Source organism: Microtus oregoni, unplaced genomic scaffold, assembly GCF_018167655.1.
Source record: "Microtus oregoni isolate MIOR12 unplaced genomic scaffold, Mior012 000003F_ref0000135, whole genome shotgun sequence".
In the NCBI taxonomy this organism is placed as follows: Eukaryota; Metazoa; Chordata; class Mammalia; order Rodentia; family Cricetidae; genus Microtus; species Microtus oregoni.
The window spans coordinates 65208208-65221450 of record NW_024543062.1 but is presented as its reverse complement, the minus strand read 5'-3'; the positions used below and the strand labels follow the sequence as shown (position 1 = coordinate 65221450).

At 49.9% G+C, this 13243-nt stretch overlaps 1 protein-coding gene across 1 annotated transcript in view; it reads left to right on the top strand.

Annotated features, from left to right (window-relative positions):
* The window catches only part of Lgr6 (leucine rich repeat containing G protein-coupled receptor 6), a 115723-nt gene that overhangs the window by 23934 nt on the left and 78546 nt on the right, over positions 1–13243 (top strand). Inside the window, exons 2-3 of the mRNA XM_041648499.1 lie at positions 5347–5418; positions 7598–7669. Of these exons, the coding sequence (XP_041504433.1) occupies positions 5347–5418; positions 7598–7669 (144 nt within the window). The remainder of the gene's footprint in view (positions 1–5346; positions 5419–7597; positions 7670–13243) is intronic.

The following is a 13243-nucleotide window of genomic DNA, read 5'->3' as shown; positions in this document are numbered from 1 at the left end:
AGGCAGTGTCGGCAAGGTATCTGCCACAGAAAGGGCTCTGCAGACACGTGAAGTGCTGTTTTTAGTCTTAATTTATTGTGTTCATTATTCATTTATTCTGGTGCTGCAGATGGCTTCCAAGTCCTTTAGAATCTTAGGCGGGTGTGCTACCCAGCCTTATATGCTGGTGCCCACCTCTAACCTAAGCACACCAGAGACCAAAGCAGGAAGATGGCAAGTTCAAGACCAGTATGCCACTTACCAAAACCCTGTTCTCCAGAAAAAGTATGTAAGAAGATGTGTCATTGTGTATTAATAACTATAATTCAGTCAAATAACTATGATATTACTAAGGGTGTATTCACTAAGCACTGTTTCACATTGTTAACACTGATAGCTTCCTATCACGACTCTTGTCAGGTGAGTATTAACACTATTGCTATCCCATTTTACAGGCGAGAGAATGGAAGCTTAGAGATAGAAAGTGGCAGGGTCACACACTCAGTGTGCTGAGGCAAGGCTGAAGGCAGCTGTGAGGTTTAGCACATGCTCACTGAGTGACTGGGCACGAAGAACCACAGGGGCACTATCGCCAAGCTCTGCCACTAAAGAGGTAACCAACTATGGGACAAAGTCATGGCAGGGGATGGGTTCTCACCACGCTAAGAGCCCCTTTCCCAAGGACAGAGTCTGTTTCTCTTTCTCTGTTCTGTATGTCTGTCTATCTGTCTCTCTCTCTCTCACATACACACACTCACAACCCTCTTACACACACACACACACACACACACACACACCATGGCTGAGGAGGAGAGGCTATGTTAATTAGTTTGACTGTGGAGTTATTTCACAATGCAAATGTGTACCAAATCAACAAGTTGCATACCTTAAATATATTCAATAAAAATAATCCAACATAGCTAACAGTAGAGATAGCCAGAGTCCTTAGCCCAGGAGGTAGAACAATGACTCTGTGTCACCAGCCTCTTCTCTAGTGTGGGGTGTCCTTTCACCTACACCGCAGCAGAATCCACAGCTCGTCTGCCACTGGAGTTTCCTTCCATAGGGGAAACTCAAACAGACCAGTTTCCATGCATCCTTGGGTCTCAGCCAGATCCTAGAGGAGCGTCTCCAGGTGCCCACCCCCTACAGCGTGGTTCTGCTGCTCAGGGCCCCTCAGTTTCCTAGCATCCTCCCTCTTATCAAACCTGTTCCCTGTCTCCATGGTGACACCGCTTCACCCAGCTTCCTTGGGTGGTCTGGTTGCCTCACAGGGCAAAACTCTGAGAACATTTTCCTAATGTGCAGCCAGAAGCTTCCACTTCCGGTGCCCAGGGCTACCCCTCTCATAGGGACACACCCTTCACCTCAGCAACCTCTCCCATAAATACCCTCCCCAGCCCTCTGGCCACACCGTGCTGTGTCCAGCTGAAAGGACACATGGCCCCTCTGGGCATCCCAAGGCCTACTGGGAAGAAAGTTTCAGTGTTAGCTGCTCTCCACACCCTCTTGGCTGTCAGTGACAGCAGTTGTGGGCTAAGTGCAAAGTGAAAATTTGGTGTCCAAAAATTAAGAATTTCAGGATGACAATAGCAGATAATTAAGTCTGAGTTTTCCAGAGTATGGGTCCTATGCAACTGAATAGGCCCTAGACCCTGAACAGAGCCCTAAAGAACTGTGCCTATGAGTGTGTGTGTTGTAATATATGTGGTATAATGTATGTGTGTTGTGTGTGCGACATTGTGTGAGTATGATATGTATTTGTGTGTATGGTCTATGTATGCATTTTGTGTATGGTATGGTGTGTATATCATATGTGTGCATGCGGTGTAGTATGTGGTGATATGGTGTGTGTCATATGTGGCGTGTGTAATATGTGGCATATGTGTATAGTGTGTAGTGTGTGGTATGTATAGTATGTGGTGTGTGTGGTGTAGTACATGCTGTGTGTAATATAGTGTATGTGGTATATGGTGTGTACAGGGTAGTATGTGTGCTATATGTAGTATATGGTATGTGTAATGGTGTGTGCATGGTGTGTGTAATGTAGGGTGTGTGGTGCGGGGTGTGTATCAGTGTTTGTGGGTGTGGCGTAGTGTACATGTGATATATGGTGTTTCTACTGTGTGATGTGTGTTCATAGGATGATGCTCATAGGTGATCATGTTCACAGTGGTACAGCAGCGCTTGTGTTTAGGTTTGGGTATCCAGTTCAGCTGCAGATTAGCTAGATCCCAAAACAGCATCACTAGATACCAGGTCTACACGGTCAGGAGACAGACCGAAGGGTGAGCAGAGGCAGGAGAAGGAGTCAGGCTTGTCTAAGGTCACAGGGCCAAAGAAAGTCTTCCCAACATTTAGGGAAAGACCTGGGGAAGCTGCTTTCTTCTCCGAAAGGGCCTTTGCCTTTCTGATAGGCAGAGATCCCGGGATACTCTGTAACCTTTGAATAACCATAGCTCCAACAAGCAAACTCCTGAGTGGAAGAAGTACCTGCCTGTGGGTCACATGGATGTCCAGGACTCTGAAAGACAACATAGGAAGGCACATTCAGACACTCACATATCTCAGAAGCATGTGGACATGCCAACACAGCCACAAACAAACCTCCAGCACCCAAAGGTCCAGGCGTTCTCCAATTTCCCACAAGTCCAGACATGATGGAAATGTCAGAGTTGTGTCCTCTGGGTTGCACAGTTGGTCTCCTAGGACAGCCATGGGTCAGAGCTACAGACTTGACAGGACAGCCTCTGTGCTGGGAGTGTCTGCCTGTCATTCCCTTTGTTCCCTGAAGGGTCCTGCACCATCCTTTTGCACTATGGTGTCAGTATGGAGGATGTGGCCTTTGGATTCTCTGCTTGGCCTCCCTTCTCCAATCCTTGCGTTCCTTCGCCTTCCCCTTCTCCTGGCACAGCCTCACCCCTCTCCCTCTTGTGAGAACAGGGCTGAAAGGGACTCCCCCACCAGACATCATTTGAAATCCACCCTCCAGCCCCACCCGGCCCCTCTACAGCAGCTGGGCTGGTAGACAAGCTGGGTGCTTGTCTGGGGCAGGATGTGGGGAGGTGAGGGTGGAGGTGGGTGCAGCCCCCTCCTCCCCAGGGGAGAACAATGAAGCCGCTGGCCTTGGTGGTGAGGTGGAGGGAGTGGGAGGGGGGCATGGAGCTGCATCAGAGCCTCTGAGTGCGGCCCCTGGGGGGACAGCTGAGTGATGAGGCCTGAGTCACATGCCCTGTGTGCTCCTTGAACTCCCGCTCCCCTGCCTGTCAGGACACATCCAGAAATGCACAGGGTAAATATTTAGAGGTAATCGTGTTTTTTTTTTTTGTGGCATCTTGCACCTCCTTTTTCCTGAGGATGAGCCAGGCCTGGGATTCGAGAGAGAGAGGAATCCAGGTAGACTCAAGACTGTAGCCTGGGCCTCTGTGAGCGTTGCCTCTGTGGCGTCATGCGGGTTGAACCCAGGCTGACATCCACCAAGCATCCCTCTTTGTTTCTCTGGCCCCTGTCTTCACTGTGACCCGCATGCCAGCTGCAGTCTCAGCTGAGCCGGTTCTAGCCCCACAGGGCAGCGGATGGCCCCTCCATTTCCACAGGAGAGTGGGGAGGGAGGACAGACAAGAGTAGCCCATGCAGTGCATGCCAGTTTTCTTGGCTTTACCCTGCGTGGAATGTACTCCTTCCTTGGAAGACATGGAGCCAGCGCCCGAACTTTATCAAAGATAAAACATTTGAGACTAAACAGTCTTTTTATAGCCCAGAGCTGGGCTTTCTGGACACATGTTCCCCACCATTCCCAGCCTGCCTCTCTGAGCAGGAAATCAAACATGTTTCTGGTCACACAGAAGCAGGAAGGTTTGAGGGTGACTTGTACTCCTGGGCACAGGGGAAAGCTGCAGGAAGACCTGTGCTGCTCTGTGATGTGGCCCCACCGGTGCAGCCCCGAGGAGCCACACAGAAGCAAGAATCATCTGCTAGGGGTTTGGGACAGGATGGAGCCCAAATGTGTCAGGTGTGTGCCTGCAACCTCAGACACTGCTGCTCACTCGGGCACACACACGTTGGGCGGCACCCACAAACCCAGCCATCGGCTCTCCACTTACAGGTCTGTAGAGCTGAGGTTCCTGCACATACGATACCAAGGGGAAGGTGGAGGAAGGAGGGAAAATAGCTATTAAGTTTGTACTATTTACCCGGCAGTCTGTAAACATTAACACACTTAATCCTCACAAAGACCTTACCTACTTAACTTTTTTTTTTTTTTAAGGGATGAGGAAATGGAGGATTGTAGTAGTCAAGACTGGTACCTAGAGGAGACATTTGATTTGGGGGCTCTCTGACTCCAATTAATTCTCTTTTAATTTATTTTTTAATTTTAAAAAGTTTAACTCTTTAAATTTTGTGGGCATTGGGAGGTGGGGAGTGTCTGGGGGGGGGTCATAGAATTAAGCTTGGGAATTGGTTCCCTCCTTCCTCGATGTGGACTCCAGGGGATGAGCCTGGGTTGGCAGCCTTGGCAGCAGGTCCCCTTACCCACAGAGACAGGTCGCTGGCCCCTTTTTGTTTTCCTGAATGTAACATAGCAGCTCTCCCGGGATTATGGTCAGGATTAATGGGATTATTTGGATAAAGGCTAGTCAGTGCCTGGTAGTAAGTTGGGTCTTCAGTAATGTTGATGTAATCACAGTGGTTTTGTGTGTGGGGGGCATCTTAGGGAACGGTAACACAAGTTCTTCTGGATGATAAAGGCAATTTAGGATGAGTTAGAGGGTGTATGCACATAGAGACCAGCTCTGCACATCCAGCTACTCAGCTACCTGGGTATCTTCTGGGAAGTGCCAAGAGGTCCAGGAAAGCAGAGCCAGGAGGAGGTGGGCAGAGACCTCAGCAGGCAGTGAAGCCCACCACTACTGAACAGTACAACACACATGGCTGGGGAAGAATCCGGGTCCAGGAATCTTAAAGTCTGCAGCATGGGTAGGGACCCCGAGTCTAAGAGTGAAGATTTTGTTTATGCTAGGGACCTTGCCTTCCTGATCTGAAATTCTATGCTCCTTTTTTACCCCCCCCCCAGCTCCTCCCTTAATGGGGAGCTGGGTTTACTGGCTAACCATAGCTAGCCCCTGGAGAACCTGCCGAAGGAAGCATGAAAATCAGAGGGGGCAGTGAGAAGAGACCAGAAACTGACTACTTTTTGGCTCCTGAAGTTGCATGTGGCTGCTGTTGCCAGACAGCCTGTGGAGTCAGGATGGCATGGAGGGAAGGTGGAGGAACAGAGGTCCTGGGGTCCCCCAAACAGGTCTGGAGCTGAACATCACAGCTGGTACAGGCGATACTCAGTCTCCTTTCCATTTTCTCTCCACTCAGAGACCTCAGTATGAACAACCTCACGGAGCTTCAGCCCGGTCTCTTCCGCCACCTGCGTTTCCTGGAGGAGCTGTGAGTTGATGGTTGGGTGGGGTGGAGGGTGCGTGGGTGGAGGAACTCTCTGGTCAGCAGTTGTAGGGACCAGGGCTCCCCAGAGAAAGGAGAAGCTCGAGGGAGAAAGTGGAGCTTGGGGAACAGGTAGTGGGTTAAGACAGCTACGTGGGGGACTCCCAAGAGGACCTGTGTCAAGTCATGTGGCACCAGAGTCTGATTCAAAGCTCTCTGGAGTTCTTTCTCCTGCACTATTCCCATCCCCCAAAGACAGGGTCTCACTGTATAGCTCAGGGTGGCCTGAATTTCACTACTGTAGCTCAGAATGGTCTTGAACTTGCCATTATCCTGCCTTAGGCTCCCGAGGGATGAATTTCCTGCCTTAGGCTCCTGTGGGCATGAGTCACCATACCCAGCAGAGCTTTTCGCTCTTTTAATAATTTTTTTTTCAATTTTATGTGTATGGGTTCATGTATGTCTTGTGTACCACATGCATGCCTATTGCCCAGGAGACAGAAGAAGACATTAGATCCCTTAAAAGTGAAGTTACAGATGGTTATGTGAGCTGCCATGTGGGTGCTGGGGAAACCAGGCAGTGTTCTTAACCACTGAACCATCTCTCCGGGCCCTAGATTTCACTCATGACCCTACCTTTCCCAGGAAATCATCCGTAATACCAAGCTGTCTCCATGGGAGGCAATACTCTGGGTGGATGGGGCAAGTGGTGGACAGGCAAGCCAGTTTTTCAGGGCAGCAGAGGCCATGCTGAGGTGGCTGTGGCACAGCTTGGAAGAGATGCAAAGGAGAGCTAAGGCCATTTGGTAAGGGAGACTTTCTGTCTCCCACTCTGAGAAGGGCTGGACCCGTGTTAAAGGCCCTACCTATAGGAGCAATCTGCCACCTAGGCCCAAGTGTGCAGAACCAAGTGTGCAGACCCAAGTGTCTCCGTTTAAAGCAACAAATGTCATTAAAGAGACTAGAGGCAGAGTCCCCCTCAATGGTGGAGACTCTGGGCCTCGGGGACACTAGCTGTTACGGAGCTATATCCTCACCGTGGGTTAACACTTTTAACACTGGCTTCTAAAGTGGGGGTGGTGATACATGCCTCCAGTTCTAGCACAGGGGAGGCTGAGACAGAGGATTTTGAATACTAGGTTATCCTGGACTACCTAGTGAGGCTCTGTCTAAAAACAACAACAAAAACCCAGACAACAACAAAGCACACACACACACACACACACACACACACACAAATCAAACCACGCTTTCCTTATTTGAAATTTGAGGGTTAATATTCTCAGTCCAAAAATCTGAAATCTGGAATTTCTTTTTGAGACAGGGTCTTATTATGTTGCCCAGGCTAGACTAGAATCCTAAATGTAGCCAAGGCTGTCTTTGAATTCATAATCTTCCTGCCTCAGTACTTGGATTGCAGGTGTGTACTACTGTACCTAAATTTAAAATCTGAAACTTTCTGCACTGATAGGTCACCACAGTGGGCAGCTCTGCATCTGACTTCATGTGGCATGTTTGAATCAAATGCACAGCACTGAAATTATTGTAGAAGTCAAGGATTGCAGTTTAGTGTTGGGGTAATAACTCATCACGTTTGAGGTACCAGCCTTCATCTTTAGCATCCTGCCCCCTCCAAACAAGACAATATTGCATAAAACTACCTTCAGATTCCATGTTTATAAAACAATCACATTTTTGGTTCAGTTGGTGAGATGCTCAGGGAGTAAAGGCACTTACCACCAAGCCAGACAACCTAAGTTCGGTCCCCAGAGACCACATGGCGGACAGAAAGAACCTTAGGTCCTCATTTGACTAGCGCATGTGGGTCATGGCGCATACCCACCCACAGACACACACACCAAATAAATAAATGTAAAATCAAGTGGATTTCTGTTTAAACTTGGACTCATACCCCAGACAGCTCATTATCTAGATGCAAATATTTGGAAATCTGAAAGACTCTCAGCGCCAAACACGCCTGACTCTGAGCATTTCAAACAGGGGATACTCACTGTACCCTGCACTTCCCAGGATTAGCTGTGAAACTGGAGCTCATGCCTGTGAGGTGTACAGTGAACCGCAGGGCTCAGTAAATGGCATGCACTGCCACCATTCTCCTGTACGCTTGGCTCACCCCCTTCGCGGGTTACCTGGCAACACCCCTGACCTCTGTCTTTGGTTCCAGGCGCCTCTCTGGGAACCATCTCTCACACATCCCGGGACAGGCGTTCTCCGGCCTCCACAGCCTGAAGATTCTGTAAGTAGAGGCTAACCCTTTTCACTCAATTGCGTGGCACCACAGATGGCGGTCCGGGGGTTTCGTCACTCTCGAGTCTGGCTTTGCTCCTCGTTTCCTTGTCTCCACATTTCATTCCACTCGTTATTTTCATTTCTCTGCTTCCTTCATCTGATTTGTAAACAAGATTAAGAGGAGCCCCAAGTGCCTGGCAGGCCTTCGGGGAGGAGGCGTCTTTGTTTATGAATGGTGATCACGGTAGTTTCAGTTGAGGTTTGTTTTATCTTTTATCATTTATTTATGTGTGTGTGTGTGTGTGTGTGTGTGTGTGTGTCACATGAATGTGGAGGCCCGAGGACAACTTTGGAGTTAATTCTCTTCTTCTACCATGTGGGTCTCAAGGACAGAACTCAGCCATCAGACCTGGCAGTGTACCCACCCATCAGACCTGGCAGCGTACTTACTGAGCCACCTCACCGGTCCTTTGCTTCAATTTTGAGGACTGGGGATATAGTTCAGCTGGTCGAGTGTTTGCTTAACGTCAGTGAGGTTCTGGGTTAGGTCTCCAGCACTGTAGGAATCAGGCATGATAGTGCATGCCTGTAATCCCAGAACTCAGGATGAGCAGGAAGTCCAGGGGGCCAGGCTGCTTTGTCATTGAAGTGCTTGCCATGTAAGCGTGCAGACTTGAGTTGAAGCCCTAGAACCCACTTAAAAAGCCAAGTGTGATAGTTTGTGCTTATAATCCTAGGCTGAGACAGGAGGACAACCCCCACCCCTCCGGGGCTCAGATGCTAGCCCACTTAACTTCATTGGCGAACCCCAGGTCCCAGTGAGAGCCTTGTTCAAAAAAACCAAACAATACAAAACCAAACCAAAGCAAAAAAACTCAAAAAAAAAAAAACAACAAACAGAAGAAAGAAAGAAAAAAGCAAGGTGGTGATTCCTGAAGAATGACATCTGCCGTCTTCCATCTCTGTGTGCACACGAAGCCACACACATGCATCTGCTCAGCCATGAACGGCTTGAACAGGTGTATGCAAGTTCTAGGCCACTCTCAGCTATGTAGTTTAAAAACTTTATTTTTAAACCCAGTACTTTTAAGTTCCGTTCAGTTTTATTTTGTTTAAGTTAGTATACATGATAATGGGCCTTATCTTTGCTTTTCTTTGTGTTAAAATCATGTAAACTTCCCGCCTAAGGGGCTGCCTTGTGACATGCTCAGGTGGGAAAGCAGTGTACACTATGAGGTTTTCGTCTATACACGTCATACTTGACTCATGTCTCCTTCCCCACTACCCTTCCCATCCTTCAGTTTTTGATTGACTTTATTTTGTTCCGGTTTTTGTTCTGTGTTTTTTGGGACAGGATCTTTCTATGTAGACCTGCTGACCTGCAACTCAGCAACTTGATATGTAGACCAGGAAGTCTCAAATTTGCAATGATTCCCTCTGCCTCTGCCTCTTGAGTGTTAAGCTTACAAGTATGAGCTACCATGTCTACCACATCCACGTCTACCACGTCTAGCTTTCCTTCTTTCTTTTCTTCTCCCTTCCTTCCTTTTCCCTTCCTTCCTCTCTCTCTCTCTCTCTCTCTCTCTCTCTCTCTCTTTCTTTCTTTCCTGAGAGGTTTTGCTCAGCTCAGGATAGCCCTTCCTGTCTGATGCTCTGAACTGCTGGGATTACATGCCTTTTCTTCTTCCATGTTTTTCCTTAGCCTCTGTGCGTCCAGCTCTAAGCTCTCACAGTCACTGTGAAGGAATCTCCTTCAAGTCAGGCTGCCTCCTCTAGCTCCTTCATACCTTCTCGGGAGCAAAAGGAGCACAAAGTTGGGAGAGGATTTGGCGTTTTCTCACTTAGTTCTTAATGCTAATGTGCTGTCAGCCTGCAGTAGAGAAGAAAATTCTCTCCTCCCACTCCAACCCACGGTGCACCTTGGCCTAGCTAAGTCCATCTTTCCACGGGGCAGGGTAGAGGTGGGAGGAGATGGGAAGAAGTGGAAAAAGAGCTGAAGGCAGATGGAGATCCCGGAGAGGGCACAGCATCCCAGGGACCAGTGTGGGAAGAAGATGTGCATTGGAAGGGCTGATCCTAAAGCAATGTGTTAGCGCCTGGGGCTTCTCCAGGGCGGAGCGCTGCTTTCTAGTTCTGCCGTTTGGCTCCAACTCTACTTGCAGCTCTTTGAGCAGTCGCACAGCTCACTGGCTTCACAAAAGCATCCTGCGGAGGAGAGAGGCCCTGAACATCAGTTCTGGGTCTGGGTTCGGTATGGTACCCACCCAAAGGCAGATCTCTTTTTTGTTTTGAGGCTCATGGGCTGACAGTGGTCCTTCCTCTGGAGCTCCCTGCTTCCGGATGGTCATCAGTCTGTATCTGAGCACTTTCTGCGTCCGCTACTCCCAGCTCCGCTCTCTATCTGTCGCTAAATCTCAGACTCCAGGACTCCAAGGCGCCTGCACATTTTTTCTTCGCTCTGCCTTACTTTGGCTCCCCAATGTCCTTGGTCCCCCCATCCCCGTCTGCTCTATCTGCCTCTCTGTCAACAGCTTCTCAGTTCTTCCTGCTCCTCTGTCTCACTCCCTATAGTTGCTCAGGGTGCACGGGGCGGGGGTGGGTGGGAGTGGGGGAGGAGGCATCTCGAACCCACACCACCGCGCAGCGCAGGCGGCCTACTTGGTGGCATATCTGTGCCCAGTGGCAGGTTCAGACCTGCAGTCGGATTAGAGAGCAGGGTTCTGTTTGCTGGGTCTTCAGAAGATATGAGGCTCACGTCCCGTTCCTAAGGCTCTGGCTTAGAGATGAGCCTCCTCTTTCTTCTCTGCCTGCATTAGGCAATAAATCAAAGCCTGGAAGAAACCGCAGCCTGTCCGCCCCCTTCCAACCAGTGGCGCCTGGGCCCAGTGAGCAGGTTGGCCAAAAGCTGAGGGTGGGAGCCAGGACAGCCATGCTGCTCACCCCCACTCTGCCAGTGACCCCCATTTTGCTCCATCTTTGAAGACCACCTATCCCTAAAGCCTTGTGTGCTTGCAGAATTCCTTGTTCAGGGATAGTGGGAGACCCCACCCTTCTGCCCCAGAGTTTCAGAGCAGGAGAGTCCGTGTGTGTCCTGGGTACAAAGTCCTTCCCGACATCTAGTGTCTCCGTCACTGGTTGCAGGTCCTTGTCTCTCACACCTGTCAGAAAACCAGGGCAGCAGAGCCCGCCCCGCGCTCAGCGTAAGACTCAGCGTAAGAGCTTCCCTCTGTATAAAGGGACTGTAGCTTTCTACCTTCGGACCCTTCCCAAGGCTGTGGCTTCTGTTCTCTGAGGCCTGGCCAGGCTGAGCGGAAATGGGGACAATGGACAGGATGACACGATGGATGCTCTGCCTCCTTGTCATCCTGGAAGGGATCCCTCCCCCTTCCTAGAGTCCTCCCAGGCGACCCCCTCTCCTCTGAGGGTTCCCCAAGTCCTCAAGCTCAGAGCTTAGTGCAGGCCTGATCAAGAGTGCTAGGCCGCGCAGGAAAGTCTAAGCTTGCATCAGTCTGTGGGGCCCAGACGCTAAATTCACAGAGCTGCTCTAAGGGCAACTATACTCCTGCTGCCCCAGACAGGGACCTCTGGATGTTATGCCCACTGTGCCTTTGCCAGGCATAGAACAGCTGTAGGCAGAGCTCCTGGATCCTGGTCCCAGCTCAAGGGGGTATGTGTATGTGTCGGGTTTCCCTACACTACCTTCCCTCAAAAGTGGTGGTCTTAGAAAAAGAGCGTGGTCTAGCCTTGGCCCTGCCCATCCTCTGCAGACCATAGGACCAGCTGCTGCCCTGTTTCAGGTTGATGTGGTTCCATCTAGAACAACACAAATGAGCCTTAACTACCTCACATCAGGCCCAGATTTCAGTAACAGGACAGGAGGCTCAGGGGCTTGCCTTTGCTCTCTGCCTTTAGGAACCTGGGCAGGAGGTTTTCTCAGGAAGCTCTGCTCCTGCAGAGAGCCCAGAGTTTGTGACTGAGGATTCTTAGCCAGTGCCCTCTTTAGTAAAGACTCAGGTTCTAGAAGCTGTCTCTGCTTCTGATCTTTGCTCATTCATCTAAAGCTTGCCGGAGGCAAAGAGGAGCACAGAGGAGTTAGATCTCAGGCCCAGCCCAAGGAAACCCAGTGCAGCATCAATTGCGGCCCTCTTCCTCACCGTACGGACTGTCTCGGGTGGACACTGACTGTTTCCTCTCCCGCTGCACTTGGTAAATTGAATGGAGCTGACCTGAGAGGGACTTGCGATACTTGGGGGGTGCTGGCCTCTCCAGCCTGACTTTTGAGAAGGCTGCAAGGAACCCAGGGAGATCCCCTAAGCTGTTCTTCAGCAAAAAGGTCATTCCCCACCCCTCCCCCCACTAAGGACTGGATGCCAGGAAGTGGGGCTCCTCGGCAGCAGAGAGACTTGAGGCCAGACTCAAGGCTTCGCCATAAGGTGGGCAGCAGGGAAAATGTCTAGATTTCTTCTCTCTAAGAAGTTTTCTTCATTTTAAAGTGAGGAAGTTGGATGAATTCCTCAGTATTTTTAGTTGCAGAATTGAAATCATCCAAACCCCAAACATTGGCCAGTGGTAATGGTGCATACTTGTACCCCAGCCTCGAGGAGGCTGAGATACAGGGTCATGGAGTTCAAAGCCAGGTTGGGCTATATTTAAAGACTAGCTTTAAAGAACCAAGCCCTGGGGCTGGAGCGATGGATCAGAGGTTAAGCGCACATGCTGCTCTTGCAGAGAACCGAGGCTCAGTTTCGAGCACGCACATGGCAGCTCACAACCGCCTTAATAACTTCAGTTTCAGCAGTTCTAGCATCCTCTCCTGGCCTCCTCAGGTACCAGGCTTGTATGTACATGCATACACAATTAATAAAAACTTGGAGACAGAAACCTGAAGGCCAGAAAAGCAAAGCAGCCAGCCACTGGCTCTCACCTCTATCTCAGTCTGAAATGGCGATCTTGCCTCCAGGAATCTCAGAATGAAACTGTGTGACTGTGAGCTGCCTCCTCCCATTTCATATTCTTCTTTAGGGTTGGGATTAGTGGTGTGCACCACTACTGCTTGGTTTCTATGGCAAACTAGTGTGGCTACTGGGATTAAAAGTGTGTGTTATTGCTGCCTGGTCTGTAAGGCTGGCCAATGCGTCTGCTTTACTTACTTCTCTGATCCTCAGGCAAGCTTTATTTATTAAAATACAAATGAAATGCAGAAAACACTCATAGACATTTAAAATAATCAGTAGCAGTGCACAAGGCCCTGGATTCGATTCCTGCGTGGGGAAGAACAAAACAAAACCTCACCTTATCCAGAAACATGAATACGTAAAACTGAAGAGGGAGGACCTTCTCTACAGGGTGCAGAGGGTGGGTGAGCTCCAGTCCGTGCCTCACTGATCTGCACGGTGGCACCCAGTGGCACCAGGTTCACAGGAAGAGCCTTTCGGAGAGTTCTGGCAGGGGAGGGGGCGGGGGGACTCTCTGCTACTTGGCTCCCTGGGTCTCTGAAATTCATGGTTTCTGTTCCCAGATGCTTTTCTGGCAAGATAAAGATTTTGAGCATGCTTTTTGTACATAAGTGGGGAAGGGTTGC